At 40.8% G+C, this 27,717-nt stretch overlaps 1 protein-coding gene across 1 annotated transcript in view; it reads right to left on the reverse strand.

Annotated features, from left to right (window-relative positions):
• Window positions 1-27,717, reverse strand: part of RB1CC1 (RB1 inducible coiled-coil 1) — a gene marked incomplete in the record, with an annotated part of 595,085 nt that overhangs the window by 219,040 nt on the left and 348,328 nt on the right. The window contains 1 exon segment of the mRNA XM_053715035.1: window positions 25,453-27,344. Coding sequence (XP_053571010.1) covers window positions 25,453-27,344 — 1,892 coding nt within the window.

Here is a 27,717-nt window from a genome sequence, read left to right on the forward strand (position 1 = left end):
CAACAACAATCTGCTGGTATGAGTACCTGCTAAATGAAAAGATGAAGCTTGAACCAAAATATTTTCTAAAAAAGGCAACACTGCAATACCCTGGGTTCTGAATGCAGACAAAATATTCTGGGATAATTACACAGACCAAATGGTAGAGAAACAAATTGGAAATGCTAGTCCAGAAATGCAAACCAAGGATGATGATGTTCCTTGAGAATAGGAACATGGAGATAAGCATCCCATAAATTTATTGTGGACACAAACTAACCTTGCAAAACAAAAGGCAGAAAAGTCAAAATAGTCTCTATTTAGAAAATAGGAACTCTGAGAAATGAATTCAGAGCCTTTAGATCCAGAACTGGTCTGAAAGCTCACATCTTTAAAGGAACAAAGAAGAGATTAGAATAAAACCCAATTCCCTGTACCAACAAAGGAACAGGATCAATCACTCCCATAAATACTAGTTCCAAAACTTACTAAAAAAGGACTGAACCTTGACAGGTTTTCACAGAACAAAGGACAGCAAAAAAACTTTCCAAGAAACCCTTATTCTTAAACCTAATTCAATAAACAGGGGAGACCATATCAAGAACCCAAGGATCCTGAACAGACTGAGACCAAGCACATTATGGGTAATAGAAACCAAACGAGAACCAAATACCATCTTTCTCTTAAAGGAAGAGATAAAAGCCTGGATTAGAAAACAGCAGACCAAGTCTTAACCATAAATCCCTTTAGAAAGTAATGCCAAATATATGCTATATCATAAAACTTAATGACGACAAAAAAATCATCACAAGATGAAAGCTTTAAATAGATACTGCTGATCTATAAAGGTAAACTGCTTGTGTAAAAAATCCTCCTATGACAGGATTCTAACTTCCAAAGGAATAGTGGTACGTAAAGCCCAATCCCACCCTGGAAATAATTTCCCAAATTTTAACATTGAAAGCTGGAAAAGGATACACTTTCTTAAACTTTGCAGAAGGCTTAAAAGAAATACCTGATTTAGCCCAATCTCAAGCCGCATCAGGGACAAGAAAAACATCAGAGGATTAAACCATAGGTATAAAAACAGGATTTAAACAGTTAAAGTTTTTTTTAAAAAGAGAAAAAATATGCTCTGCAAGGGCAGCGTTAGATAGGTCAGAATACATTTGCAGATTAATACATTTATTTCATAAGTTAGCCGGAGATATAAAAAAAAACTCTGTTTATAAACAATTCATTTAATACTGGAAGGAAAGTGTTCAAATGCCCCAGCTTCTATGGCAGATTTAGGGACAGAGACAGAAGGCTCCATAACTGCAAGGAACTTGAACATAAAAGCAGAAAAAAGGAGCATACAGCTAAGCAGTGGTATCCCCATTAAAAAATCTTTAAAGAAAGGAAAACACTTAGCCCCTCTGTAAAGAGCTTCTAAAAACTTTCTGGCGTCGCATAAACAAAAACACCAAAACGTACGCCATTATGCCGAGGCATGCATGCCTGAAAGCAGACGTGCGTCAATGTGCCTTTGTCAAAAAAAGTATTCATGCAAAAATATCCAGCGTTTTAAAAATGATACACGTGCAAATAGCCATTCAGCGTTAAAAATGTACGTGGGTGAAAACATGACGCATAATTATAAACACTTAATAAAAAAACAGAATTTATGCTTACCTCATAAATTTCTTTCTCCTACGGTGTGTCCGGTCCACGGCTTCATCCTTACTTGTGGGAATATTCTCTTCCCTAACAGGAAATGGCAAAGAGAGCACAGCAAAAGCTGCCCATATAGCTTCCCCTCTGGCCCCGCCCCCCAGTCATTCGACCGACGGTTAGGAGAAAAAGGAGAAACTATAGGGTGCCGTGGTGACTGTAGTGTACAGAAACAAATTTTTTTTAAACCTGACTAAAAGCCAGGGCGGGCCGTGGACCGGACACACCGTAGGAGAAAGAAATTTATCAGGTAAGCATAAATTCTGTTTTCTCCTACATTGGTGTGCCCGGTCCACGGCTTCATCCTTACTTGTGGGAACCAATACCAAAGCTTTAGGACACGGATGAAGGGAGGGAACAAGTCAGGTAACCTAAACGGAAGGCACCACAGCTTGCAAAACCTTTCTCCCAAAAACAGCCTCCGAAGAAGCATAAGTATCGAATTTGTAACATTTGGAATAAGTATGCAGAGAAGACCAAGTCGCTGCCTTACAGATCTGTTCAACAGAAGCCTCGTTCTTGAAGGCCCATGTGGAAGCCACAGCTCTAGTAGTGAGCTGTAATTCGTTCAGGAGGCTGCCGTCCGGCAGTCTCATAAGCCAATCGGATGATGCTTTTCAGCCAAAAGGAAAGAGAGGTAGCAGTAGCTTTCTGCCCTCTCCTCTTACCAGAATAAACGACAAACAAGGGTGATGTCTGTCTGAAATCCTTTGTTGCTTCTAAATAGAATTTCAAAGCACGGACCACATCTAGGTTGTGTAACAAACGTTCCTTCTTTGAAACTGGATTCGGACACAGAGAAGGAACAACTATTTCCTGGTTAATATTCTTGTTGGAAACCACTTTTGGAAGAAAACCAGGCTTGGTACGTAAAACTACCTTATCTGTATGGAATACCAGATAGGGTGAAGTACACTGCAAAGCAGACAATTCAGAAACTATTCTAGCAGAAGAAATAGCAACCAAAAAAAGAACTTTCCAAGATAGTAACTTAATATCTATGGAATGTAAAGGTTCAAACGGAACCCCTTGAAGAACTGAAAGAACTAAGGAGTCATAGGTCTGTAGACAGGCTTGATTCTTACTAACGCCTGTACAATCGCCTGTACATCTGGCACTGCTGCCAGACGTTTGTGCAACAAAACAGACAGAGCAGATATCTGTCCTTTTAGAGAACTAGTTGACAAACCTTTATCCAAACCCTCTTGGAGAAAGGAAAGTATCCTAGGAATTTTTATTTTACTCCAAGAGTATCCCTTGGATTCGCACCAACAGATATATTTTTTTTATATCTTCTGGTAAATTTTCAAAGTCACAGGTTTTCTGGCTTGAACCAGAGTATCTATAACCAAATCTGAAAACCCACGCTTAGATAAAATCAAGCGTTGAATTTCCAAGCAGTCAGTTGCAGAGAAACTAGGTTTGGATGTTCGAATGGACCTTGTACTAGAAGATCCTGCCTCAAAGGTAGCTTCCATGGTGGAGCCGATGACATATTCACCAGGTCTGCATACCAAGTCCTGCGTGGCCATGCAGGAGCTATTAGAATCACCGAGGCCTTCTCCTGTTTGATCCTGGCTACAAGCCTGTGAAGGAGAGGGAACGGTGGAAACACATAAGCTAGATTGAACGACCAAGGCACCAACAATGCATCCACTAGTGTCGCCTTGGGATCCCTGGATCTGGACTCGTAGCGAGGAACCTTGGAGTTCTGACGAGACGCCATCAGATCCATATCTGGAATGCCCCATAGTTGAGTTAACTGGGCAAAGACCTCCGGATGAAGTTCCCACTCCCCCGGATGGAAATTCTGACAACTCAAATAATCCGCCTCCCAGTTGTCTACTCCTGGGATGTGAATTGCAGATAGATGGCAGGAGTGATCCTCCGCCCATTTGATGATCTTGGATACCTCTCTCATCGCCAAGGAACTCTTTGTTCCCCCCTGATGATTGATGTACGCTACAGTCATTATGTTGTCCGACAGAAATCTTATGAATCTGGCCTTCGCTAGTTGAGGCCAAGCCAGGAGCGCATTGAATATCGCTCTCAGTTCCAAAATGTTTATCAGGAGAAGAGACTCTTCCCGAAACCATAGACCCTGAGTTTTCAGGGAGCCCCAGACCGCGCCCCAGCCTACGAGACTGGCGTCGGTCGTGACAATGACCCACTCTGGTCTGCGGAAACTCATTCCCTGAGACAGGTGATCCTGAGTCAACCACCAGAGGAGTGAGTCTCTGGTTACCTGGTCTACTTGAATCTGGGGAGACAAGTCTGCATAATCCCCATTCCACTGTTTGAGCATGCACAGTTGCAATGGTCTTAAATGAATTCGAGCAAAAGGAACCACGTCCATTGCTGCAACCATTAGTCCTATTACCTCCATGCACTGAGCTATGGAAGGCTGAGGAATAGATTGAAGAACTCGACAAGCGTTTAGAAGCTTTAACTTTCTGACCTCTGTCAGAAAGATCTTCATTTCCACAGAATCTATTATTGTCCCCAGAAAAGGAACCCTTGTGGACGGGGACAGGGAACTTTTTTCTACATTCACCTTCCACCCGTGAGACCTGAGAAAGGCTAAAACGATGTCTGTATGAGCCCTTGCTTTGGAAAGAGACGACGCTTGGATTAGGATGTCGTCTAGGTAAGGTGCTACAGCAATGCCCCTCGGTCTTAGAACCGCTAAAAGGGACCCTAGCACCTTCGTGAAAATTCTGGGGGCAGTGGCTAAACCGAATGGAAGAGTCACAAACTGGTAATGTTTGTCCAGGAAGGCGAACCTCAGGAACTGATGATGATCTTTGTGGATAGGAATATGCAGGTACGCATCCTTTAAATCCACGGTAGTCATAAATTGACCCTCCTGGATTGTTGGTAAGATTGTCCGAATGGTTTCCATTTTGAATGATGGAACTCTGAGGAATTTGTTTAGAATTTTTAGATCCAGAATTGGCCTGAAAGTTCCCTATTTTTTGGGAACTACAAACAGGTTTGAGTAAAAATCCAGACCTTGTTCCACTGTTGGAACTGGGTGTATCACTCCCATCTTTAATAGGTCTCCTACGCAATGTAGGAATGCCTGTCTCTTTATCTGGTCTGAAGATAAGCGAGACATGTGGAACCTTCCCCTTGGAGGAAGTTCCTTGAACTCTAGAAGATACCCCTGAGAGACTATTTCTAGTGCCCAGGGATCTGGAACATCTCTTGCCCAAGCCTGAGCAAAGAGAGAAAGTCTGCCCCCTACTAGATCCGGTCCCGGATCGGGGGCTGCCCCTTCATGCTGTCTTGGTAGCAGCAGCAGGCTTCTTGGCCTGTTTACCCTTGTTCCAGCCTTGCATTGGTTTCCACGCTGGTTTAGGCTGGGAAGCGTTACCCTCTTGTCTAGAGGCTGAAGAGTTAGGAGATGGTCCGTTCCAGAAATTGCGAAAGGAACGAAAATTAGATTTGTTCTTAGCCTTAAAAGGCCTATCCTGTGGGAGGGCATGGCCCTTTCCCCCAGTGATGTCTGAAATAATCTCCTTCAATTCTGGCCCGAAAAGGGTCTTACCTTTGAAAGGAATATTAAGCAGTTTTGTCTTGGACGACACATCCGCCGACCAAGATTTTAGCCAAAGCGCTCTGCGCGCCACTATTGCAAAACCTGAATTTTTCGCCGCTAATTTAAGCTTATTGAAAAGCGGCATCTAAAATAAAGGAATTAGCCAACTTTAGTGCGTGAATTCTGTCCATGACTTCCTCATATGGAGTCTCCTTATGGAGCGAATTTTCTAGTTCCTCGAACCAAAAAGACGCCGCCGTGGTGACAGGAATAATGCACGAAATTGGTTGGAGAAGGAAACCTTGCTGAACAAATATCTTTTTAAGCAATCCTTCCAATTTTTTATCCATAGGATCTTTGAAAGCACAACTGTCCTCAATTGGAATAGTCGTGCACTTGGCCAACGTAGAAACTGCCCCCTCCACCTTAGGGACTGTTTGCCATGCGTCCCTTCTGGGGTCTACAATGGGGAACATCTTCTGAAATATAGGAGGTGGGACAAAAAGGTATACCTGGCTTCTCCCACTCCTTGGTCACTATGTCCGCCACCCTCTTGGGTATCGGAAAGGCATCAGCGTGCACAGGGACTTCTAGGAATTTGTCCATTTTGCACAATTTCTCTGGAATCACCAAAGAGTCACAATCATCAAGTGTAGTTAGCACCTCCTTAAGCAGGGCGCGGAGATGTTCTAACTTAAATTTAAATGCCACGATATCAGGTTCTGCCTGCTGAGAAACTTTTCCTGAGTCAGAAATTTCTCCCTCAGACAGACCCTCCCTCACTGCCAATTCAGACTGGTGTGAGGGTATAACAGATAAATTATCGTCGGCGCCCACTTGCTCATCCTCTGTATTTAAAACTGAGCAATCACACTTTCTGGGAAATGCTGGCAGTTTGGATAAAAGATTTGCTATAGAATTATCCATTACTGCAGTTAATTGCTGCATAGTAACAAGCATTGGCGCGCTAGATGTACTAGGTGTCGCCTGCGCGGGCAAAACTGGTGTTGACACAGAAGGAGAGGATGGTGAACTATCCCCACTACCTTCATTTGAAGAATCATCTTGGGCAACCTTATTAAATGTGACAGTACTGTCCTTACTTTGTTTGGACGCTATGGCACAATTTGAACATACATTTAAAGGGGGAACCACCTTGGCCTCCATACACACAGAACATATGCTATCTGAAGGTATAGACATGTTAGACAGACTTTGGCAGGCTATTAATGCAATAAAATCGTTTTTAAACAAAACCGTTACTGTCTCTTTAAATAATAAACAGAGCACACTTTATTTCTGTATGCTTGAAAAACTATGAAGGAAATATCCGATCTTTACAAAATTTGCACCCTAGTGTCTTAGTGCTTTGAAAGTATTGCACACCAAATTTCAAGTCTCTAACCCCTTAAATGAGCAAACCGGAGCTAATTGTTTAATTTACCAGTTTGAACCCACTACAGTCCCTGCCACAGCCTTTGCTGCAGCTTGTACCTTCCTTGGGGGTTATTCACCACAGAAATAAGCCTTCTTGAATCGTTTTTTATGTCCACAGGACCCTCTCACATGAAGCTGCATGCACTGCTTCCAGAATTAACTGCGCAACTGAGGCGCGAAAATGAGGCCTCCTCCCTCTGCATACCAGAGTGAAGGGGCCTTTCTGACTAGATTAGCTGTCTAACTGCCAGGCGTAATAAAAACGTTCCCAAAAGTGTTTCAATCACAAAAACACTCCAAAAGTCATATAAATATTATATAAATCAATCGATTTAGCCCACAATAGTGTCAACCAGTATAGAGCCCATTTAGAAGCCTTCATTCTGTTATGAGCCTAAGAAAATGGCTTACCGGTCCCATGAGGGAAAATTACAGTCTTCTAGCATTACTATGTCTTGTTAGAAAAGAGACTAGTCATACCTGGAAAAGAAAAGTCTGCAAACTGTTCCCCCCAACTGAAGTTCTCTGGTTTCAACAGTCCTGCGTGGGAACAGCAATGGATTTTAGTTACTGTTGCTAAAATCATACTCCTCTTTTAACAGAACTCTTCATCACTTTCTGTTGTAGAGTAAATAATACAAACCGGTACTATTTTAAAATAACAAACTCTTGATAGAAGAAATAAAACTACAACTAACACCACATACTCTTTACCATCCCCGTGGAGATGCTACTTGTTCAGAGCGGCAAAGAGAATGACTGGGGGGCGGGGCCAGAGGGGGAGCTATATGGCCAGCTTTTGCTGTGCTCTCTTTGCCATTTCCTGCTAGGGAAGAGAATATTCCCACAAGTAAGGATGAAGCCGTGGACCGGACACACCAATGTAGGAGAAAAATGCCCTGCAAAGGCCAGTGTCTAAATCCCAATACGTGAAATATTTGCCCCTACCTATACTCCAAATACATCCTTCCAACAATCAATGTACTCTGAGGGGAAATGGGCCTCAACTCGGTCTGAAACCCCTCTCACTGAATCAATGCACATCTTCATTCTTCAACTTCCAGCGGAGGCAAAGACAAGACTAGGTGGGGTAGGAGGGATTTTATAGAGTTCTTGTGGTTTGGGAATCTTTGCCTCCTCCTAGTGGCAGGGAAGAGTAGTTTCCAGGAGTAAAGGGTTGTGAAATCTCACAGCCTGTATGAAAGAAAACATAATTTATGTAAGAACTTACCTGATAAATTAATTTCTTTCATAGTGGCAAGAGTCTATGAGCTAGTGACGTATGGGATATATATTCCTACCAGGAGGGGGCAAAGTTTCCCAAACCTCAAAATGCCTATAAATACACCCCTCACCACACCCACACCTCAGTTTAGCGTATAGCCAAGTAGTGAGGTGTACAAAAAAGAGTAAAAAGCAAACAAAAAGTGAAACTGGAAAAAACAATGTGCTTTATACAAAAAAATCATAACCCCCAAAAATAGGGTGGGTCTCATGGATTCTTGCCACTATGAAAGAAATGAATTTATCAGGTAAGTTTTTACATAAGTTATGTTTTCTTTCATGTAAGTGGCAAGAGTCCATGAGCTAGTGACGTATGGGATATAATACCCAAGATGTGGAAGTTCACAAATCACTAGAGAGGGAGGGTTAAAATAAATACAGCTATTTCCGCTGAAAAATTAAATCCAAAAAAATATTTATTTTTTTCTTAAAAATATCAAAAAACTCAAATCAAAGGCACTAGAATCAAACTGAGACAGCTGCCTGAAGAACCTTTCTACCAAAGCCTGCTTCTAAATAAGCAAACATCAAAATCTTACAATTTAATAAATGTATGCAAAGAAGACCAAGTTGCTACTTTGCAAATTTGATCAACTGAAGCTTAATTCTTGAAAGCCCAAGAAGGGGCAACTGATCTAGTATAATGAGCTATAATTCTCTGAGGAGGAGACTGCCCGCCTCTAAATAAGCTTTGTGAATCAAAAGTTTCAACCAAGATGCCAGAGAAAATTACATAGGCTTTCTGACCTTTCCTGGAACCAGAAAAAATAAATAGACTAGAAGTATTTCTGAAATCTTTAGTAGCCTCAACATAATATTTCAATGCTCTTACCACATCCAAAGAATGTAAAGACCTCTCAAGAGTATTCTTAGGATTAGGACACAAGGAACGAATAACAAATTCCCTATTAATATTGATAGAATTCACAACTTTAGGCAAAAATTTAAACAAAGTCCGCAAAACAGCTTTATCTTGATGGAAAATCAGATAAGGAGACTCACAAGAGAGAGCAGATAATTCAGAAACTCTTCTAGCAGAAGAGATAACCAAACGAAATAACACTTTCCAAGAAAGTAATTTAATATCCAGAGAATGCATGGGTTCAAAAGGAGAAACCTGTAAAATCTGCAATACCAAATTAAGACTCCAAGGAGGGGAAATAGATTTAATAACAGGTTTGATACGATTCAAAGCCTGAACAAAACAGTGAATATCAGGAAGCTTAGCAATCTTTCTATGAAATAAGACAGAAAGAGCAGACATTATCCTTCCAAAGTATTTGCAGACAACCCTTTATCGAACCCATCCTGAAAAAAATGAATTTTCCTTCATAGGTTCTGCTGTGGAACTGGGAAAAATTACCCCTGAAAGTTCTAGATCTGAAACGCATATCAGAAAGACTTGAGCTTTTACTGGGTTTTTTGTTACATAGGTAAGAAAGAATCTTCCCAAAGGAAGTCTTATTTTGAATGCTATTCGACACCCCTAAGAAATTATATTCTGAATCCACTGATTTTGGACAGAGTCTGTCCAAACTCTTTGAAATACCTTTATATTGGTTTAGGGGCAGGATTTGGTTTCTTATAAAGCTTGGATTTATTCCAATTCGGAGATGGTCTCTAATTAGAGCCAGAGGTCTAAGGGGAATGAGTGGTTTTCTGTTCTCTATTCTGACGAAAGGAATGAAAACGATTGGGAGCTTTAAATCCACCCTTAGACTTCTTGTATTGGGGCAGAAAAACTCCCTTACCCCCAGTAACAGTGGAGATAATAGAATCCAATTGCGAACCAAAAATATGTTTACCTTGAAAAGAGAGAGGAGATAATCTAGTTTTATACTCCATGCCAACCTTCCAAGATTTAAGCCATAAAACTCATCTAGTTAGAATAGCTAAAGACATAGATTTGACATTGATCTTGCTAACATCAAATATAGCATCACAAATAAAATGATTTACATGTTGAAGTAAAACAATAACGTTAGATAATTAAGAATCTGAAGACAGTTGCTGTGCTGAACTGTCCAACCAAAAAGTAGAAGCAGCAGCAACATCAGCCATAAATATAACAGGTCTAAGGTAATAGCCAGTAGGTAAATATGCCCTTCTGTGATAAGATTCAAGCTTCCTATCTAAAGGATCCTTGGCTACAGGTAAAGGATACAATTTCTTAAACCTAGAAGGGTTAAAAGTGGTATCAGGCTTAGACCATTCTTTAGCAATCACATTAGAGATAGCGTCAGGAATAGGAAATACTTCAGGACAGGAGTAATAACAGTAGTCTTAAATACAGAATTTAGACAATTACTAGCTTTATCATCAGGAGATGTATACTCCTCAATACCCAAAGTAAACAAACCTTCCTTTAAGAGAGAACAAATATATTTTAACTTAAATATTTTTTTTTGTCTATATCAGTCTCTGACGTGGCATCCTCTGAAACAGAGGAGACCCCATCAGTAGAGGATACTTCAGTATGCTGAAGGTCAGAACTTAATTCACTAAGTTTAAGACAATGTTGCAAAAACCTTATAGATTTATTTGAAGGCAAAATAGCAGTCATTGCCTTCTCTTAAGCTGTAGCAATAACATCTTACATTCCTGCAGTAATGCTATGTACATTTAGACTGAGATAGAATAACAGTGTGTGTATTTGTACTCATAGATATATTTAACAGTCTGTTAAACAAGAGCCCCATAATAGAGCTGAATAATTTAGATCAGCTTAGTTACAACATGCATACTTAGCTTTGTTAAATACCTGTTTAGGCAACTCAAATCCTATGGTAACATTAGAGGCAGGTTTGAGTTATAATTGCAAAAAAACAAACAAAATTAGAAAAAAATTAAAATAAATTAATTCTGCAAATTTATTTCCATGCTCCTATACGTATATGATAAATATAAAACAGGCTTGAGAGAATGGGAAACTTAAATTATGCTTACTTGATAACGTTCTTTTCTTCTGAAGGGAAGAGTCCACAGCTGCATTCATTACTTTTGGGAATTCAGAACCAGGCAGCCAGGAGGAGGCAAAGACACCCCAGCTAAAGGCTTAAATACCTCCCCCACTTCCCTCATCCCCCAGCCATTCTGCCAAGGGAACAAAGAACAGTAGGAGAAATATCATGGTAAAAAAGGAGCCAGAAGACCAAATAAATACGGCTGCCCCATAGATAAATGCGTCGGGGAACTGTGGACTCTTCCCGTCAGAAAAAAAGAAAATTATCAGTTAAGCATAATTTAAGTTTTTCTTCTTAAACGGGAAGAGTCCACAGCTGCATTCATTACTTTTGGGAAAACAATACCCAAGATATAGAGGACACTGAATGCAAACAAAGGGCGGGTACAGAAGGCGGCCCCATCAAAGGGCACCAAAGCCTGAAATTACCCAACACCCAATAAAAAACTGTTTTGCTAGAAAACAAGGGGTAAAAATACGGAAGGACCAAGTAACTGCCCAACCTGCAAGCCATGCTAGAGATCACTCAGTCCACTGAGCACAAAGGATTCCGAGGAGCCAAGCCCCGCGGCTCCCACTAAACATACCCCCGACCTGAAGGAAGAGAACCTCCCTCTACCATTGAGGGGGAGAACAGAGGATCCAATAAGAGATCCAAAGGGCCACCAACAAGGGAAGAAGAAATTTCAGAACGACTAAAGCGAACCCAAGGTTGCTACAAGACCAAGGCCTAGGGAAATTACCTCCATAGAAGGACAAGAGAGTAACTCCACACCCATGAAAGAGCGATCACGAGGAATAACAAAAAGATCGACCCTCAGATCCATGACACAGCACCATATAACTTACAGTGCTCCAAGGAAGCCACAAGCTCCCCACTGTACCATAGTCTAGCCGACACAACCACTAAACTAGTCAAACAGAGGTAGGTTAACTGTCCTAGCAGATAAAAGACTCTCTGAGAGAACACAGAGCCACACTGAACAGTCTCAAGGCAGCAAAGCTAACCCTAAGCCATCGTGGTACACCATCCCACAGAAAAAAATGCCCCAAAAATATTGGCAACAACTCCCGTCCAGGAAGAATCCGGACCCTAGAAAAGCGTCCAACACCAGCAGCAAATGCAACCAGTGGAGGGATGGACACCGAGAACCCACCACCGAAGGTAGGAGTACAGGCTCAACTAAAAGTACACGGTCAAGACCCAACAGAGCTGACAGATCCCCGACCCCCATTCCAAGATAGCAGACCCAGCCCAGAAGGCTCGCAACGACCGAAGACAGAGAATACAAAATTCTCCGAACCAGACCTCAGGAAGAGAAAAGAGGGGTCTAAGAGGAAACAAAACCCATGGGAGAACAACTCTGACTGTTACTTAAATCTGACTTGCTACCACGAAGCCATGACAGAGAATCTATGTGCTCGGGTACCAGAACCCCTACACAGCTCCATTCGCTAAAGAAGGAACACTCCCAAAAAGGAAGATAGGGCACTGAACTACAGCGTCCTAGTACCAGAATCCAGCCCCATTACCTCCTGCACGCAAGGAAGGGAAGAACCCCTCGGAAATGAGCAGGTAAGGACCCTTGTGGCCTCAAAGGATACTATGATACTTCCAAAAACTCCCCAAAGGAGGGATAACGCAAAGGAACCACATCCCCAGCCATAGGCATGGAGAAGAGGATGTAGAGAAATTGTAAAAGCCATACCAATTGAGAAGAAACCATTCGGCCATTACTGCCAGCTCAGTTGATACAAACAACCACAAGCCAACATCAAGGTGCAATAGCTGCCCCTGATGACAATTGTAGAATCCCACCTGAGAGACAGTAAAACTAACCATCAGGCAGTTACCAAATCTCCCAGTAGGGACAAAACCGACCCCCCTGAAGGGACAAGCGGATGTTCCAAAACCTATAGATTGAAACTGAACCGCCCAGGACCGAATCCAGACCCCGAAATCTCAGGCAAGATACATGGCCATAAGCCAGACAACCAGAAACCGGGACCAGATGAATGTTCTAACTCCCTGAGGAACCATCAAGCTGCCTCAGATGGAGGAGTGCACCCTGGGCAGTGCATCCCACATACCAATGTCCTTGGCAATTGGACACTCATAATAGACTCAGACCAAAGAGCCTAGAAGAATAGGCCTAAGAAGATGGCAACCAGCACCTGGAGGTGGATCTGAACCCAAGACCCTCTGCTTGCAAGCCCAAAGAGCTACATCTCCTAGAGGGTCAAAGGGCAACAATACAGAGTCAAAAGACCACAGGGGTTACAAGGAACAGGCTCCAAATAAGCCCTTAGGTTGAGAAGACAACACAATCTCCAAATATATCCCTGTACCGTCCAAGGAATAATGAAGGGAGCCTCACAACTCCTGGCAGACAAACTGACCAGGAGAAAAACGGGAGTAACCCAAACCCCCAGCGCTCCCATATATGACAGCGAGCGAGATACTGAAAAGGAAGGAGGACATCCCCGAACTTCCAGACAGAGATGACCCCCAAGAAGGAAAAAAAGCAGCCCCAGCAACCTATGAGAAGTACTGTGACTAGGCCTCAAGAACAGACATCCAGAAGATACCAAAAGTGAAAACGAAAATCGCCATCCAATCTGGTACCCCAGAGGTCCGGAGGTCATCCATACCTCCAAACCTTAAGGGAATGGAGAACTTTGGTTCCGAGTCCAAAGGACCTCTGGAATCCCACAATGAAGCCTTAGCAGGATCCAAGCCCGGAACCCTCAACATTTGGACAAAGTGAACATCCAGCACCCGGCAGAATAGTCAGCACACCGGCACCACGCGGGTGACATGAACCGTAAGGAACAGTAGCTAGCGTCCGACCAGTACTCGCCTGGTACAAAAACACTCCGGAACTGTCCAAGAAAAATTGAAGCCCCCGCAGGGATCGATAACTTAAACATAAGTATGCCTTTATAGTAATGTGCAACTTCCGAGGAAGTGCCCACGTGACCACAAAATCGCAAGTATCAGTTCCAGAGCAGGAACGTTCCCAAAATGGAAAATTATAACAGACATGAGCTTCTTAAAACAAATCAAACACATCCTAACCGGATCAAATAAAATGAAGGCATCACCCATGGATGAACATCCAAGGAGAATCGACACGCTAACAGGACCAGCCGATCAGAGGCCCCATTCTCCCAAGCTCAGAACTGGAACAGATAAAAAAAAAAAAGATTTCAAGGAGATTGGCTTCATCCCCATACGTCTAACCCAGTTTTTCATCCGGCACAGAATACCGAGGATCCCTCGGCCCACAAGGACTGGAATCCTCCAGCACCGCCAAAACATGCCTTAGTAGGACACAAAGATGGGCCAGTCTATAACAGAAGGCAAAATGTTCCCCTGCCGGATCAATGTACGACCCCAGCCTCGAGGGTGAGGACCCTGAAGCCTCAGAGGCCATCGCTTCCCCAGAAGGCCGAACTGAATCAGGCGATCTCACGCTCGACGGGCCATGGTTAACAGAACACGGACAGTATCTTAAAAATACTTCTCTTGGGAGATATAAATGTGCCAGCGCCATAGATATGGCCATGCGGAACCGTGCTGTAACCTCTGGAGGAAACAAGCCGCCTCCCGGAGAAAAAGTAACGGCCATAGGGACACCTGCTTGCGTAGCAAAAGAAGGTTCTGGAGCATGCGTCTCACAGGACATGGAATCCTCGGGGGCGGATGGCTCAACGCAATCTAAGCTCCCTGATTCAGGGGAAGAGAGTACTCGGAACATAACTGATGGGCATGGATAACCCAGGTCATTTCATACCTGGGTATACTCCGAATCGGAGATATCCGTCTCTAAAAAATCAGAATCCACCATAACCTGGAGATTGCAATTATGGTCAAACACTAAGCACCTTAAACCCCCCAATGGATGGGGCACTCACCACCTCCTGTGAACTAGACAACTAACGAACAGACTCTCTCCATTGCCACTCGGTCAGAGTACGGAAATGGAAATACAAGATGACCACACCTGGTCACGAGGTGCACCGTGTAAGCCAAAAAAGGCACGCTATTCAAATAGGATCATGCAAACTGATGATAACGCCATTACGTTCCGATTAGCCATGAGCTCAAGCATCACTACACATTAGCATACAGAATCACATAATAAACATGATTAAAGCCCCTCCTGTTCAATAACCCCCCTCCGGAGATATTAAACCTTGATTCCATAAGATAAAGGAGTCCCACTAGGACCCTTACTTCTTTCGTTAACATTATATTCAGATATCGAAATAAAATGAAACAATATTACCGGAATCTACGGCGTGGAACAGGAACACGGCCCTTCAAGATAGTAGCCTCGCTTCTGACATGGACTGGAGTGAATAAAGGCAGACAGCGAAACTCATCAACGCTGATTGCCTAGGAGCTGTTAATATGTGTCGGGATGGTTTCGCAGAAAGACTCTCCCTGTATCTCCGGACTCTAACCTTCATCCATGCTCTCACTGACAGGATTACTTAAAACTCCAGTCCCATTTCGAAAAGTACTACCCTCCGTAAGAGACTATCTTCAATCTTCTTACACTTCTCTGCCAACCTCTTGTGATGGAGGGCAAATAATGACTGGGGGATGAGGGAAGTGGGAGAGGTTTTAAGCCGTTGGCTGGGGTGTCTTTGCCTCCTCCTGCTGGCTAGGATCTGAATTCCCAAAAGTAATGAATGCAGCTGTGGGCCCTTCCCATTTAAGAAGAAAAACAGAGTGGAAAAAAAAATATAAAAAAGAAAACCGATTCATAAAATGCTGCATGAAAGCTCTCTATGTGTTTACTGAGAACACTGAATGAGCTGGATGCGGAGCTTATAACGGCAATGTTGGCGACAAAAAATGGCACGCGATGACATGTCACCCTATCACATAAATATCATCACATGCGCGACATGCAAAGCTGAAGAGGATTTCTAAAACACCTATCACTCTAACAAGCAGGTAAGAGTTTTGATTGTATATACAAAAAACAAAATGTACCAAAATAAAGCCTAACGGATACTGCTATTATAGCTGCATAAAATGTGATTATCAACATTCCATGAGACTAACATAATACTTAGCATTCTAATTTATAAATAAATTACTAGCTCCAAAAAAAACCCTGTATGTTTCACAGACAACCTTGACAAATATTCAGCCACAAATAAAGTCACTAAAAAAGAGCACTGAATTACGGACTCAAGGCATGTACTGTATACCATTAATATATAACAACTTTACTTAAAAAGTGCCCAATCCATAGCTGAGAGTGAATTATATAATAAAACTATATACTTACAATGTAAGACACCCATCCACATATAGCAGACAGCCAAACCAGTACTGAAACATATCAGCAGAGGTAATGGTAGAGGAGTATAATGTCGATCTGTAAAGGGAGGCAGCAAATGAATCCCTGCGAACGATTTACAGAGAGCCTTAGAATAGATTTTCAATAGGCGAAAAAATGGCATCATCAGGCAAATACTCCCTTCACATCTCTCAGACAAACACTGTACTTAGAGAGGAACTGGGCTTCAAAATGCTTAGAAGCACCTTTCACAGAAGAAAATCAAGCATAACTTGCTTCACCACCTCCACAAGGAGGCAAAGTTTGTAAAACTGAGGTGTGAGGTGTATTTATAGGCATTTTGAGGTTTGGGAAACTTTGCCCCCCCCGGTAGGAATGTATATCCCATACGTCACTAGCTCATGTCTATGATTATTAGCAGCTATAAAATGGCCATTCTTTAATTTAAAAACACTTTTTTATGGTTTTAAAGAATTAAAGTTGAGGGTATAAAGATTTGGAACGGTATCTTTGATTAGCAATATATAAGCACTATAGAATTTTGTGGTACTATACAAAAGGTAATAATCATCATAATAACAAAATATTTCATCTTGAAAGTTCACAGCGATAGGCACTATAGATAGCTGTTTGTTTAGTTCTCATTATATTATTTAATTGTATTATATTACTAGGCTATTGGTGTGCTGTATTTTTAAAATATTAATGAAAAATCACAGTTATATAAAAATAGAAAGTTTTTCTCTAATCTTAATGTATAATAATCTACACTTTTGACAGCCTTTCAAATTTCAAAGAAAAGAAAACATTTTATTACGTTTTTGTCTTTGTATTCATGTAATAGGTTTAGCATCAGCAATACATAATAAAACTAGATCGATAACTTAAACATAAGTATGCCTTTATAGTAATGTGCAACTTCCGAGGAAGTGCCCACGTGACCACAAAATCGCAAGTATCAGTTCCAGAGCAGGAACGTTCCCAAAATGGAAAATTATAACAGACATGAGCTTCTTAAAACAAATCAAACACATCCTAACCGGATCAAATAAAATGAAGGCATCACCCATGGATGAACATCCAAGGAGAATCGACACGCTAACAGGACCAGCCGATCAGAGGCCCCATTCTCCCAAGCTCAGAACTGGAACAGATAAAAAAAAAAAAGATTTCAAGGAGATTGGCTTCATCCCCATACGTCTAACCCAGTTTTTCATCCGGCACAGAATACCGAGGATCCCTCGGCCCACAAGGACTGGAATCCTCCAGCACCGCCAAAACATGCCTTAGTAGGACACAAAGATGGGCCAGTCTATAACAGAAGGCAAAATGTTCCCCTGCCGGATCAATGTACGACCCCAGCCTCGAGGGTGAGGACCCTGAAGCCTCAGAGGCCATCGCTTCCCCAGAAGGCCGAACTGAATCAGGCGATCTCACGCTCGACGGGCCATGGTTAACAGAACACGGACAGTATCTTAAAAATACTTCTCTTGGGAGATATAAATGTGCCAGCGCCATAGATATGGCCATGCGGAACCGTGCTGTAACCTCTGGAGGAAACAAGCCGCCTCCCGGAGAAAAAGTAACGGCCATAGGGACACCTGCTTGCGTAGCAAAAGAAGGTTCTGGAGCATGCGTCTCACAGGACATGGAATCCTCGGGGGCGGATGGCTCAACGCAATCTAAGCTCCCTGATTCAGGGGAAGAGAGTACTCGGAACATAACTGATGGGCATGGATAACTCAGGTCATTTCATACCTGGGTATACTCCGAATCGGAGATATCCGTCTCTAAAAAATCAGAATCCACCATAACCTGGAGATTGCAATTATGGTCAAACACTAAGCACCTTAAACCCCCCAATGGATGGGGCACTCACCACCTCCTGTGAACTAGACAACTAACGAACAGACTCTCTCCATTGCCACTCGGTCAGAGTACGGAAATGGAAATACAAGATGACCACACCTGGTCACGAGGTGCACCGTGTAAGCCAAAAAAGGCACGCTATTCAAATAGGATCATGCAAACTGATGATAACGCCATTACGTTCCGATTAGCCATGAGCTCAAGCATCACTACACATTAGCATACAGAATCACATAATAAACATGATTAAAGCCCCTCCTGTTCAATAACCCCCCTCCGGAGATATTAAACCTTGATTCCATAAGATAAAGGAGTCCCACTAGGACCCTTACTTCTTTCGTTAACATTATATTCAGATATCGAAATAAAATGAAACAATATTACCGGAATCTACGGCGTGGAACAGGAACACGGCCCTTCAAGATAGTAGCCTCGCTTCTGACATGGACTTGAGTGAATAAAGGCAGACAGCGAAACTCATCAACGCTGATTGCCTAGGAGCTGTTAATATGTGTCGGGATGGTTTCGCAGAAAGACTCTCCCTGTATCTCCGGACTCTAACCTTCATCCATGCTCTCACTGACAGGATTACTTAAAACTCCAGTCCCATTTCGAAAAGTACTACCCTCCGTAAGAGACTATCTTCAATCTTCTTACACTTCTCTGCCAACCTCTTGTGATGGAGGGCAAATAATGACTGGGGGATGAGGGAAGTGGGAGAGGTTTTAAGCCGTTGGCTGGGGTGTCTTTGCCTCCTCCTGCTGGCTAGGATCTGAATTCCCAAAAGTAATGAATGCAGCTGTGGGCCCTTCCCATTTAAGAAGAAAAACAGAGTGGAAAAAAAAATATAAAAAAGAAAACCGATTCATAAAATGCTGCATGAAAGCTCTCTATGTGTTTACTGAGAACACTGAATGAGCTGGATGCGGAGCTTATAACGGCAATGTTGGCGACAAAAAATGGCACGCGATGACATGTCACCCTATCACATAAATATCATCACATGCGCGACATGCAAAGCTGAAGAGGATTTCTAAAACACCTATCACTCTAACAAGCAGGTAAGAGTTTTGATTGTATATACAAAAAACTAAATGTACCAAAATAAAGCCTAACGGATACTGCTATTATAGCTGCATAAAATGTGATTATCAACATTCCATGAGACTAACATAATACTTAGCATTCTAATTTATAAATAAATTACTAGCTCCAAAAAAAACCCTGTATGTTTCACAGACAACCTTGACAAATATTCAGCCACAAATAAAGTCACTAAAAAAGAGCACTGAATTACGGACTCAAGGCATGTACTGTATACCATTAATATATAACAACTTTACTTAAAAAGTGCCCAATCCATAGCTGAGAGTGAATTATATAATAAAACTATATACTTACAATGTAAGACACCCATCCACATATAGCAGACAGCCAAACCAGTACTGAAACATATCAGCAGAGGTAATGGTAGAGGAGTATAATGTCGATCTGTAAAGGGAGGCAGCAAATGAATCCCTGCGAACGATTTACAGAGAGCCTTAGAATAGATTTTCAATAGGCGAAAAAATGGCATCATCAGGCAAATACTCCCTTCACATCTCTCAGACAAACACTGTACTTAGAGAGGAACTGGGCTTCAAAATGCTTAGAAGCACCTTTCACAGAAGAAAATCAAGCATAACTTGCTTCACCACCTCCACAAGGAGGCAAAGTTTGTAAAACTGAGGTGTGAGGTGTATTTATAGGCATTTTGAGGTTTGGGAAACTTTGCCCCCCCCGGTAGGAATGTATATCCCATACGTCACTAGCTCATGTCTATGATTATTAGCAGCTATAAAATGGCCATTCTTTAATTTAAAAACACTTTTTTATGGTTTTAAAGAATTAAAGTTGAGGGTATAAAGATTTGGAACGGTATCTTTGATTAGCAATATATAAGCACTATAGAATTTTGTGGTACTATACAAAAGGTAATAATCATCATAATAACAAAATATTTCATCTTGAAAGTTCACAGCGATAGGCACTATAGATAGCTGTTTGTTTAGTTCTCATTATATTATTTAATTGTATTATATTACTAGGCTATTGGTGTGCTGTATTTTTAAAATATTAATGAAAAATCACAGTTATATAAAAATAGAAAGTTTTTCTCTAATCTTAATGTATAATAATCTACACTTTTGACAGCCTTTCAAATTTCAAAGAAAAGAAAACATTTTATTACGTTTTTGTCTTTGTATTCATGTAATAGGTTTAGCATCAGCAATACATAATAAAACTAGCCAAAAAAGGCATAATTGTATATTTTTATATAATGTTGGTTACTTTTGGATATTAAAAGACCATCGGCTAGATTACGAGTTTTGCATTAAGGTAAAAAAGCAGCATTAACAGGTCCTAACGCTGCTTTTTTTTACGCCCGCTGGTATTACGAGTCTTGCAGGTTTAGGGGCACCACACCTTACCGCAAACCAACTTACGTAAATTTCGTAAAGGCCTTTTTCAATGGGACTTGCATAGCGCCGGTATTACGAGTTTGTCCTGGGAGGCCAAAAAGTGAGCCGTACACCCTCTACCGCCAAGATTCCCAATGCATTTTTTATTTTTTTTAAAACTTTTTTTATTGAATTTTTACAGGGGAACCTGGACAACGCCACATAGCATTATACAGTATCAAACATCATAAGGCAAGTTGTAGGCAGCAAAATGCAGTCTTAGCAATATAATAGAGTCCACTTGGAGGCCAAAAAGTCTTGTCATGAACCATGTGGGCGGCCAAGCCCTCTGCATTATTATAACATAAACATAACAATAAATAAAACAAAACACAACACAACAAAATCAAAAACAAGAATTAACCACTGGTATTGATTGGTTTGAAGACCCAGCATTTTAAAGTATAACTGAGCGCGTTGAGGGAAGGGAAGAGGGGGGGAAACAATTCAGGATGTACTGACTGCACAACAATCAAGTTGCTTATTAACACATATGCGAGATCCTTCCTGTAGGCATGTAGTGTTGTGCCTGTTCAGACCCTCCATATGGAACCATAGTGCTTGCGCTCTGCAAACCAGTAAATAATTGGGTGGCATACTTTCAGCCGTAAAGGTAATCAATGTTAATACCATGTGACATATATAAATGTTCATGCATCGACGGATGGTCTTGGTCGCAAACCTTGGGTCTAGTCAAGCAAACTGTGATCCATTTATTGCGTCTGTCATGTGAAACGGTAGCTAAACCTGTTAAATCGTGTCAGCCTCAGAACCCGTCAGGCACCAACGGCCATGAAGATTTTCATTAAGCATAAACACTGTATGTTGGAAAGGACTCAGGAGTCTTTCCTGTATTCCTCTCGGTAAATACAGTATGTATGGTTCCCACTTGTTTAAAAATGTTTTTACTCTGACCTCGCGGTCTCCTTGTACATCTACCTGTTCTGTCAGAAGCTGCTGATATAACACGTGAGTTAGTTTTTTGAAAGGAGGTTCTCTATTCTTGGCCCAATACTGTAACATTAATTTCCTGGCCATAAGTATGACTAGATTGAAAAACCTTTTATGTCTAGAGGGTATGTCAATGTCCTGAAAGAATAGTATGTTTGCTGCGGCCAGTGTTATATTGGTCTTAAGCACTATTGTCAACCAGAATTTGACTTTGCCCCAGAATCTCTGCATCTTAGGACAATCCCAGACTAGATGTATCAGGTCAGAGGTGGGGGCCATGCATTTGGGACATATGTTTAACGCATCTGCAATCCATTTCGCTCTAAGTTTGGGCGTAATGTATGCTTGATGTAGAAATTTTACCTGTGTTTCCCATAGGTTTGAAGACAGGGTAGCTGCTCTAACAGCTTGTATGCTATGTGTGATGTGCTCTTGCGTAACTTCAGGGATTCTTTGTCCTTGTCATTTAGTCACTATGTCCTGCATTGTTTGTGTCTCATTGTGTGCTACAATTAGTTTATAAATAGGTGTGATGGAATGTATTCCCTGGGAGGCCAAATTACAAAGTGTGACAATTTTAGTCTGGGTCTTGTCTAACGATGATAGGCCCTCAGGCAGAAGGCTCTGGACATAATGTCTACTTTAAAAACAGCCGTTGTGTATCCTGGTATGAAGTCAGGATTGCCCTGTAGTGGTAAGTATCTGCTGAATGTAAACTCCATTCCCCATGTTTTGCAAAGTTTAGTCCAGGCCCTCAGCGGGTCCCTAAATAATATGCTGTGTTTTACGTGCTGGGGGAGGGTTGAAAGCCGGGTGTGTGGCAGAAAAGCAGGGTGTATTGGTGCTAATAATTCATATTCTATGGGGTGACTAAAATGGTCTGAGTGGGTCAGCCATCCCACTATAATCTTGGTCAGCGATGCCCAATTATACCATCTGAGATTAGGGAGGCTAAGTCCACCCGAGCTGATTGGCATTGCCAGCTGGAGTCTACTTATTCTTGGTTTTCCTCTATTCCAGACAAACTTACCAAATAAAGTGGCTAAGTTATTGAGGTCTTGTTTTGTGAGAAGGAGAGGAAGCATCTGGAGGGGGTAAAGCAGCTTTGGCAAGATGATCATTTTTAAAAAAGATGTATCCTACCTGTGAGGGGCAAGTTTCCCCACCCCTTTACTTGATTATTAATGAGGGTTCCCAACGCATTTTAAAGTCAGTAGTTATGAGTTTTACACTACAAAGCTGTAGCATAAAACTCATAACTAAAGTACACTAACACCCATAAAATACCTATTAACCACTAAACCGCTGCACTCCCGCCTCGCAAACACTAGTTAAATATTATTAACCCCCTAATCTTCCGCCCCTAAAATCACCCCTACCTACATTATACTTATTAACCCCTAATCTGCCGTCCCCAACGTCACTGCAACTATTCTAAATTTATTAAACCTTTAAACCTAAGTCTAACCCTAACACCCCCTAACCTAAAAATAAAACCCACCCAATACACCCTTAAAAAATCCTAACACTAACTCCCGAAGATTCACTTACCGGGAGAAGTCTTCATCCAAGCGGCAGGATGTCCTCAACGAAGCCGGCCAAAATGGTCCTCCAGACGGGCAGACGTCTTCACCCAGACGGCATCTTCTATCTTCATCCTTCCGACGCGGAGCGGCTCCATCTTCAAGACATCCGGCGCGGAGCATCCTCTTCTTCCGACGTCTTCTTGCTGAATGAAGGTACCTTTAAGTGACGTCATCCAAGATGGCGTCCCTTAGATTCCGATTGGCTGATAGAATTCTATCAGCCAATTGGAATTAAGGTAGAAAAAATCCTATTGGCTGATCCAATCAGCCAATAGGATTGAGCTTGCATTCTATTGGCTGATTGGAACAGCCAATAGAATGCGAGCTCAATCCTATTGGCTGATAGGATTGAACTTCAATCCTATTGGCTGATCCAATCAGCCAATAGGATTGAGCTTGCATTCTATTGGCTGATTGGAACAGCCAATAGAATGCGAGCTCAATCCTATTGGCTGATTGCATCAGCCAATAGGATTTTTTCAACCTTAATTCCGATTGGCTGATAGAATTGTATCAGCCAATCGGAATCTAAGAGACACCATCTTGGATGATGTCACTTAAAGGTACCTTCATTCAGCAAGATGACGTTGGAAGAATAGGATGCTCCGTGCCGGATGTCTTGAAGATGGAGCCAATCCACGTCGGCAGGATGAAGATAGAAGATGCCGTCTGGGTGAAGACTTCTGCCCGTCTGGAGGACCACTTCTGCCGGCTTCGTTGAGGACATCTTGCCACTTGGATGAAGAATTCTCCCGGTAAGTGCCCATCCAAATGCCCTTTTTTTTAGTTAGGGTTTTATTTGGGGGGTTGGTTGTGTGGGTGGTGGGTTTTACTGTTGGGGGGTTGTGTGTATTTTCTTTTTCAGGTAAAAGAGCTGATTTCTTTGGGGCAATGCCCCACAAAAGGCCCTTTTAAGGGCTATTGGTAGTTTAGTTTAGGCTAGGGTTTTTTATGTTGGGGGGGCTTTTTTATTTTGATAGGGCTCTTAGATTAGGTGCAATTAGTTTAAATATCTTGTAATTTGTTTTTTATTTTCTGTAATTTAGCTAATTGTATTTAATTTATTTAATTGTATTTAATTTAGGTAATTTATTTAATTGTAGTGTAGTGTTAGTGTAACTTAGGTTAGGTTTTATTTTACAGGTACTTTTGTATTTATTTTAGCTAGGTAGTTATTAAATAGTTAATAACTATTAAGTAACTATTCTACCTAGTTAAAATAAATACAAACTTGCCTGTAAAATAAAAATAAACCCTAAGCTAGATACAACGTAAGTATTACTTATATTGTAGCTAGCTTAAGGTTTATTTTATAGGCAAGTATTTAGTTTTAAATAGGAATAATTTAGTTAATGATAGTAATTTTATTTAGATTTATTTAAATTATATATAAGTTAGGGGGGTTAGGGTTAGACTTAGGTTTAAAGGGTTAATAAATTTAGAATAGGGGCGGCAGATTAGGGGTTAATAAATGTAGGTAGGTTGCAGCGACATTGGGGGAGGAAGATTAGGGGTTAAACAATATAATGTAGGTGTCAACGATGTTAGGGGCCGCAGATTAGGGGTTCATAAGTATAACGTATGTGGCGGCAATGTCCAGAGCGGCAGATTAGGGGTTAATAAGTATAATGTAGGTGTCGGCGATGTTGGGAACGGCAGATTAGGGGTTAATACATGTAAGATATGGGGTGTTTAAACTCGAGGTTCATGTTAGGGTGTTAGGTGTAAACATAAAATGTGTTTCTCCATAGGAATCAATGGGGCTGCATTACGGAGTTTTACGCTGCTTTTTGGCAGGTGTTAAACTTTTTCTCAGCCAGCTCTCCCCATTGATGTCTATGGGGAAATTGTGCACGAGCACGTATAACCAGCTCACTGCTGACTTAAGCAGCGCTGGTATTGAAGTGCAGTGTGGAGCGCAATTTTGCTCTACGCTCATTTCTTGCCTGTTAACGCCGCGTTGATAAAAACCCGTAATACCAGCGTTGCAGGTAAGTGAGCGGTCAAAATAAACTGCAAGTTAGCAACGCACCCCTGTTAACGCAAAACTCGTAATCTAGGCGCATGTGTTTCAAGGCAATAATACATAACTTTGTTCATGAAACAACCAATTAATCAGGTAAAGCAGTCAGAAAAGGAAAAAAAAAATACTTTTAATTTAATTTAATAATAAATAAAAATTTGAAAATGTACTCTAATATCTTTGAATATTTTGGCCCTATTATTTTGGAACTGAACACTTCAACATCATAAACTAATCACAAATTATTTAATCCATCTGTTTCAAAGTTTAAGAATTTTTTCCTACCTCTGGTTTTGTTGCTGTTTCTTTTCAACAGGCTCTTTATGCATCTCTGAGTCATTTGAAGCAAGCTGCACAGGTTCCTCTTTCTCACATGTAAACTTATGTAAGAGTAACTCTTTTTCATGCTTGGGAGCAGCCAAAATGTGTTCCTGCTCTTCTTTAAATGTTTGGATGATCACTTCATATTTTGATTTCTGTTCATTTAGAGCCATTTCTTGATGTTCTCTTTGCTTTTCAAATGCTTTTAGATTATCATCTAATTTGCATTTTAGTTCACTTATCTCTTTGCGTAATTTATGCTCAACTTCTAATGCTCGTTTATTTACAGAGTTCAGCTCAATAATATTGTCTTGCATTAAATTTGTGTCTGATTCATGCCTTGTTAAAAGTTCTGAAATGCACAGATCTTTCTCAGTTTCCAATAAAGTTCTAAGTTCTCTTTGTCCACTTTCATATTCAGCTTTCTGGACTTCAATCAAATTATTCAACATAATTATTTCTTTTTTTAAGGCATCAGTTTTCTCATCAAGTTGAAATTCTAAGTTATCCTTTTGTTGTGATTTGTTTTCTTCAAGTAATAATTTTATCTCATTGATTTCTTTTTCTTTTAGTGCCAATTCAACTTCCAATTTACACCTTATTTCCGAAAGTTCAGAAACTCTTAGATTTAATTCTTGTAACTGACGGTCTTTCTCTTGCACTAACTCCGTGCAAGTTTCTTGTAGCTGTTCAGTTTTAAGATTATGCTCTCTCTCCAGTTCTCCTAAGCAATATTTGTTGTCAGTGATTACATCTTCAAGCTCTTGTGCATGTTTACGTTTCAAATTCTCTTCAAGTTCCAATAAATTCGTTTTCTCTAAGATTTGAAATTCATCCCTTAGTTGCTTGAGTTTTTCTTCATTTTCAGCATGATGTTTCTTGAAATCATCTAATGCAGCTTCCCGTAATTGTTTCAGATTTTGAATTTCAGAAGTTTGCTCCCTCATTGCATTTTGTAGATGTAACAATTTTTCATCCTTTTCAATTTGTAAACATTGGATTGCTTCATTTTCATTTCTAACCAAAGAAAATTCATTGTCTTTATTCTGTAAATCTTCTTGTAGTCCTGCTAGATAACTCTGCAAGGTAGCAATCTTTTTCTCGTTTGCATCAAAATCTTCTTTAGCTAACAACAATCTTTTCTCATATGACCTTTCTAATGTTTGTAATTCCTCTAAATGTTTCTCCTTTACTGTGGTTTCAATGGAAGCTTTCATTTCTTCAATCAAATTTAAAATTTCTACTGAAACACATTTTATAGCAGATGCAAAGTCATTTTGTTCTCTTTGTACAAGTGTTCTTAAACGGCAAAGATCTTCCTTAAAATTTCTCAGATTGGTTTGGGATTCCTGTGCAACAATTTTACATTTCTCCACACAAGCTTTAAGAGAGATGTTTTCTATACAATCATCTCTTGCTTTACTCCTGTTGTCCTGCATACGTTTACTGTCTATTGCATTAATTACAGAAGAATATAAAGATTCCACCATCATTTCTGGGCTTTGCGTATCACTAATGTTCGGTGAAACAGGATTCTCCTCTATAACAAACTCATTAACTGCAGACATAAAATCAGACTCTGGACTATCGGTCAATGAGTCCAAGTCAAGGGAACCCTGTTTAAGTGACTGTTCAGTGTTTGGATGAGTTATTGTTTCAAAATCAAATGTGTGGGCATCGATACTGTCTGGAGACAATTCTTCTAATGCCCCTGGAATTTCATCAGTGGGGCATATAGGTGCCTGAAGACTTAATGATGGAGGGGTTTTAGATGAGGTAGTAGCTGTAAGGTCTGTTGTACTTTCAATCCTAGGTGAAGTTACTGCTGATTGTGGTGAGAGCTGACCATTTGAAGCCTGTTTGAAATGAAGCAAAACAATGTTTTAGTAACACTGACAATTACCCATATTTTACTTTTTCCTATTTATAAGAGTGGGTTAGGAACATTTTTCCTCTGTGTTACTAACTTTTAACCCATGATTAGTAAACTATAGTCATATTTTTCCCATACACACACACATACACAATATATAATGTATTATATATATATATATATATATATATATATCTAGCATGTGGGGAATCTTGCCTAGATATGCTAATTTCCCATGCAAATATTTACATTGATTTAATTTTGAGACATAGAGGATTTTAATTTCAGTTTTTTATCTCCCCCATAATTTTAATGAATTTTGGTTTAACCCTGAAAGTAGCTTTACCAATGCAGCA

This window comes from Bombina bombina, chromosome 5 (assembly GCF_027579735.1).
Source record: "Bombina bombina isolate aBomBom1 chromosome 5, aBomBom1.pri, whole genome shotgun sequence".
NCBI lineage: Eukaryota > Metazoa > Chordata > Amphibia > Anura > Bombinatoridae > Bombina > Bombina bombina.